This window comes from Oryza glaberrima, chromosome 6, assembly GCF_000147395.1.
Source record: "Oryza glaberrima chromosome 6, OglaRS2, whole genome shotgun sequence".
Lineage (NCBI taxonomy): Eukaryota > Viridiplantae > Streptophyta > Magnoliopsida > Poales > Poaceae > Oryza > Oryza glaberrima.
In genome coordinates this window covers 19,117,726-19,123,409 of record NC_068331.1, presented here as the reverse complement: position 1 = coordinate 19,123,409, position 5,684 = coordinate 19,117,726, and the positions used below count along the sequence as shown (strand labels likewise).

At 42.5% G+C, this 5,684-nt stretch overlaps 1 protein-coding gene across 1 annotated transcript; it reads right to left on the bottom strand.

The window, feature by feature from the left end:
* Nucleotides 1-2,018: 2,018 nt before the first annotated feature.
* LOC127775894 (uncharacterized) lies at nt 2,019-3,562 on the bottom strand. The gene has a single exon (XM_052302205.1). The coding sequence runs from the start codon at nt 3,502-3,504 to the stop codon at nt 3,052-3,054; it is 453 nt and encodes a 150-aa protein (XP_052158165.1). The 5' UTR covers nt 3,505-3,562; the 3' UTR covers nt 2,019-3,051.
* Nucleotides 3,563-5,684: the final 2,122 nt, after the last annotated feature.

Genomic DNA, 5,684 nt, shown 5'->3' with positions numbered 1-5,684 from the left:
TTTCTAGTGACTCGTGCATCCATTTGTTCTTCATGTACTTTACCACAATCCCAAACATGTACGCCAGGTTTCATATTGGTCATTGTAGCGGTAAAAGATTGACCCATTAATGGACAACATCTGCTATATTTCCTTGTGGAAAATGGAAAATACATATCGTGAAATAAGAATCATATCAGAAGTACTGCCAATCTATTTCTCCATCATGACGTATGGTCAATACGTTGATTCAAGCAATTATTTTTTTTCACCACCATTAATTTGCATATGCACGAGTTATTTGGTTCATCACAAATACAAGCCTTACCCAAAAAAAAATGTAAACTATATATTAAGGCTTGGTTTGTTGTCAAAAATTAAACTTTTGAAGAAGATCTTAGTTGGGTTTGGTTACCAAAATTTTGTTGTTGCCAATTTTTTGGGTGAATAACCAACATTATCCTTAAACTTTCGCTTAAGGATTAATTTAGTCCCTGATATTTCGTATTATCGAAACAAGTACCTTAAGTTCATTGTGATTCAATATGCTCCTTGGACCCTCTAAACATGCTATGTGTACATGCCACATCATCTATGCATGCAAATTTAATATTTAAATGTACATTCCACCCTTACGTTTTCATAGAAAATAAAGAAAAACTATTGAGGAAAAAAATATTTTGGCCATTGGCAAAAAGATGTAGCATTGGTAACTAAAAAAATTGGCATTTTCCTTTATTTTATGATTGCTTCTTCTTGTTTTTACTTTTTTTTATTTGATAGAAAATTGAAGGTTAAAATGGACATTTAAATGTTATCTTACATGTACGAATGACGTGGCATGTCCACGTGGCGTTTTAAGTGGGTCTAAAGGCTATATTAAGCCACATGATAATCTTTAGGATCTTGTTTGGACATTATAAAACATCAAGGATTAATTCGACCTCTGAACAAAAGTTGAATGATTGAACGGGCTATTTAACAAACAAAATAGGTACTCCCTCCATCCACAAAAGTTAGACATATCTCACATTTGAGTTTTTTTAAAATAAGTTGTTCCTATTTGTAGTCTTTATGCATTCAAGACTTAAATGAAAAGATAAATTAAATGTTTGATTAGAATCCAAGGAGTCATCTAAATACTCATTGGTTGCATGCTTGCATTCACTTCTTGATTTTATAACATCCAAGATTATTTAATTTCTCCTTGCTCTTGGTGATAAAAGTAATAGGTGTAACTTTTGTGTGGATGGAGGGAGTATATAGTTCCATTTTTTTTTCGAACGCGCAAAAGAATTGCACTTCAATATATTAGCAGGAAAAGAGTTTTTGTTACACAAAGCAATTAGCCAGACTGGCTTATGCCTTAAGGGGGGGAACAAAATAAAAAAAACTTGAAGCTAGGAACTACTACGACGGTTAAAAATGCAACTCCAAACAGCGGGAGGGGGCAGAGCCACGCTACACTCTCAAGAAATCCCCAAAAAAAGCAACGCCGGCTAAAGACCACAGCTGACCCTCCGAGCGGATGGACTCCAGAACCACTGCGACCGAAGCGAGCGCAGAGTCGAAAACCTTGGAGTTTCTTTCCTTCCACAGCTGCCAAGAGATTAGGAGTACCAAGGAGTCAAAGCCGCTGCGGAGGTGCTCAGGTAAACAGGCCCTGGAGGATGAACACCAATCCTGGAGCCAGCTGCCACGAGGGGGAGAGAGGGCAGCCCAGCCAGGAGGGGACATCACACGGAGCCAGACCTGCCGAGTGAACACACAATCGATGAGGATGTGGTTCGCCGTCTCAAGCTCCTGAACACAAAAGGGGCAAGCAGAGTATATAGTTCCATCAATATTACCATTTTTTTGTGTGGCCAATTAATATGGGCAACAAATTGAACAGAGCCGTTCTCGGTTGTTGTTCCAAGCTTGTAGGAGATGCATGCATTTTCAATCACCAATGTCTGCCACACATATCAGGCCTTTTCTGTTAGTGCTGCCGCTGCTTATTCTCACCTCTTCCATTTTATTATTATTATTATTCCATTTTGCTCCTACTATACTAGTTCGTACTCTCAAATTGCAGTTATCTCAATTTTATTTACTCCTACATATTACGAAATATACTGCTTAAAAGACAATCAACTTTTCTTCAGGTAAACCTTGAACGAAGAGGATAAGGAGTTCCTGTTTTATATTAAAGAGATTAAAGGAGTTGATATATTTTTTAGAAACCAGACTCCAAAACCTTAGAAATGCACGGTCAATTAAAACAAAACCAGCAATCAACTTTGGTCCCGTCAGATATATAAACAAAACTTTTCTTTTTCGTTTTGCCAAAATTTAAATGGAATCGATGGATTATTTGTTTGTGTGGGGACAGAGACAACTACTAGTATGCATATAGATTATAGAGATATATATACATATGCACAGCACCAAAAGGCAACAGTAGTACGTATGACAACAATTTTAGGCCACAATTAACGGAACATATACCGCACCCCCAAAAATTAACAACCTGCTGCAAATAATTAATGATCCCAAGCACACACCGATTTAATTAGCTGTATAAACAACCAGATCCAAAACCTGATAAAGTTACAGCTTTTGATCTGTGATTTTGCCATCCCATCACAAGTATGTACAAAACAGAAACAGAAATGGAGCACACCACATGGCAAAGTGGACAACAACAACAACAAGATAAAGAAAAAGAGAAGATTATAAAACAAAAAAAGAAACAAGAAAAAAGAAAGCTAATCTGTCAAGCAACACCACACACACTAGATCAAAGATCTGCTAGCTCTATAGACTATAGAGTAATAGTATTAAGTGTTTGATATGATATGATATGATCCTACATCACCTCAGCTAATTAAACAAAGCTGTTGTTGTTTGCCTTCTAACAGGGTCACTGACTGACTGCTTCATCTTCCCTTTAATTTGCCTTGAGGAAAGAATTGAAGCAAGTCAGGAAAACAACTTGGACGCATGCATGCCACCGACGCTGATCCAAGCAGCGGCGAGCAAGAAACACACATATATATGGAGGAGGAGGAGGAGATGGAATTAGAAAGGTCAGGTGGCGGCGAGCTCGTGGCACTCGAGGATGCACTCGAGCCGCGGGCGCCACCCGTCGCCGGCGCGGTGGGGAGGGGGTGGCGGCGCGGCGGAGAGGGCGGAGGAGAGGGCGCGGGCGGTGGCCATCTGGTTGAGGACGTCCTCGAGGCGGCGGTCGCCGGTCTTGAGCTGGGACATGAGCCACTCCAGCTCGGCGCGCTTCAGGACCACCTTCACCTTCACCCCCGCCGCAGCCGCCGCCGCCGCCGATGCAGCCGTCTCCTCTTCATCCTCCTCCTCTGCCGGTTCTTCTTCCCTCAGCAGGTGGCCGATCGTCGTCGTGGCGGTGGCAGTGGCGGAGGCCGGCTCGGGCGTCGCGTAGCACCACCCCTCCTCCTCGTCCATGTCCTCCGGCGGCGGCATGCCGCCGTGGCGGCGCGCCTTGGAGGCCGGGTTGAGGCAGTTGCCCATGGCGGCTGGGCGCCGCTCGTCGGGGAAGAAGGAAGAAGGAATTGAAGAAGAAGAGGAGGAGAAGTGGAGAAAGGCGAGGCGCGGGCGCGGGGGGCGTTATATAGGCGGGTGGGTGTGTGGGGCCCGCAGCCGCATGCGGCTCGCACATGGGTGGGACCGGGAGGGGTGTGTGCGCGGTTGGGTTGGGTTGGTGTGGTCTGGTCGATCGGCTGCATGCGCGCTTTCGCTTTTGGAGTCGAGGGGAAGGACCAAGGAGATGGTCGGTCGGTCGCGGCCGCATGCGATGCGATGCGATGCGAGCGTGCGTTGCTTTTCGGCTCTCGCTTGATTGCTCGCGTGGTCGTGTGCCGCCCGCCCGCTACACCCACAGGCAGCCAGAGTGTGTTGTTGTGTTGTGTCCCATGCATCCATGATCGGTATGGACAGGCAGGAAAGCAGGGGTTGGACGACAAGGGTGATTGGAGACAATGTGTGCGTCGATTTCCATGTTGATTAAGGCCTTGTTCACTTTGTTATCAATTTCGCAGTGCGAGCTTGCGATCGACCTTAGGATACTCAAAAGTTTAAAAGTTTTTCACCTATAGAACTTTTGAATGATATATTGGTAATCCCAAATAAAAAAGAGAACGCAGTCAACAATAAGACGTCCATAGTAACTTCGTCAATCTCAAGATATGCTAATCCAGCCTTCTGAAAAATGCTCATATGGTATAGGAAAAATAAAAATAGTCTTCATTGTCCATGCTAGCCCACGAAACCATAATCTCTACGCCCTTAAATATCAATATCAGGGTAGTAGTGTGGTGTTTTCCCCTCTATCTCCCCACTCAACCAACACTCCCTCCTCTCTCCCCCCTCAACCAATCGACGCGCTCTCCTCCTTCTACCGCGGCGCGGAAGGTACGAAGCGGCAGCAAAGCCAAGCGAAGCAACAACAGAATATTAATTTGTCCCGCACCTCAAACAAAATGCTGTCTAGCTTCTAGATTTTCTGTATATATTTAAATATGTACTTACTGCATATATACTCCCTCCTTCCCTAAATATTTGACATCGTCGACTTTTTTAAACATGTTTGACCGTGTTCAAAAACTTTTATAAAATGTGTAAAACTATATGTATACATAAAAGTATATTTAACCATAAATCAAATGATAGAAAAAGAATTAATAATTATTTAATTTTTTTTAATAAGACGAACGGTCAAACATTTTTTTAAAATTTTTTTAAAGTCAACGGCGTCAAATATTTTGGAAAACATTTTGGGATGGAGGGAGTATATACATACCGGCCGGTAGTCTAACGTGTTGGGTAGAGATCGATATAACATGAAGCATAATAACCAAGCTGCACGTGAACACACACGCGAATTGTTGATCGAATGCTGTCAACAATTATATCCGTGTGCGTGCGTCTTAATCTGTCCTGAACCCGATACTGCGGATGCGTGTATGTACGTGTACAGACCATATAATGCGAAAAAAAATTAAAATACATCCTTTTTATTATCACCAATTTTACATGAATATATATATATATATACTTTTGGAATTGAAGGGATTGGCAAAATTATACCTTTATCGCGGAGCGTGGATGAAAACTTGCATCGAGTTCGTACGGTGAGTGTGTGAACCGGTGACGTGTTTGTGTTATCATGGGTTTGCACGGTAAGTACACAACTCGTGTCGTTCTTGTGATAATCAAACTCGCGTGAGGAAATAGCGAGAACGGTCCGTGTCACATACCACCGTACGTGAACCTATGGAGGGGATGCGAACTCCCGGCGGGCGAACTCGCGTGTAAGTTTATGTGGTACATGTATTCAACTTGTAAGTTAGGCATGCATTCGCAGCTAGCACACATATATAATAAATTCAGATAATGCAAGACATACAAAACCACACTGGCTCTCTACAAAAGATTCATGTCAGTATATTTTCCTACTTAGAAGAGATTAAATGAAGAGAGAGAGCAAAACTATCTACTAACTTGGAGATAGTCTATAGAGAAAAACGAGGCAATAGATTAGAGATCTATAGATACCCATATAGACATACCATTGAAGTGGTTCACTATTAATATAGTCTATTGCTAAGATGTACATGTTTTATAGATAGCACCTTACTTTACTATTGCGGGTGCTCTAATATGCAAATTGTCGATCCACTCCAAACGTATAT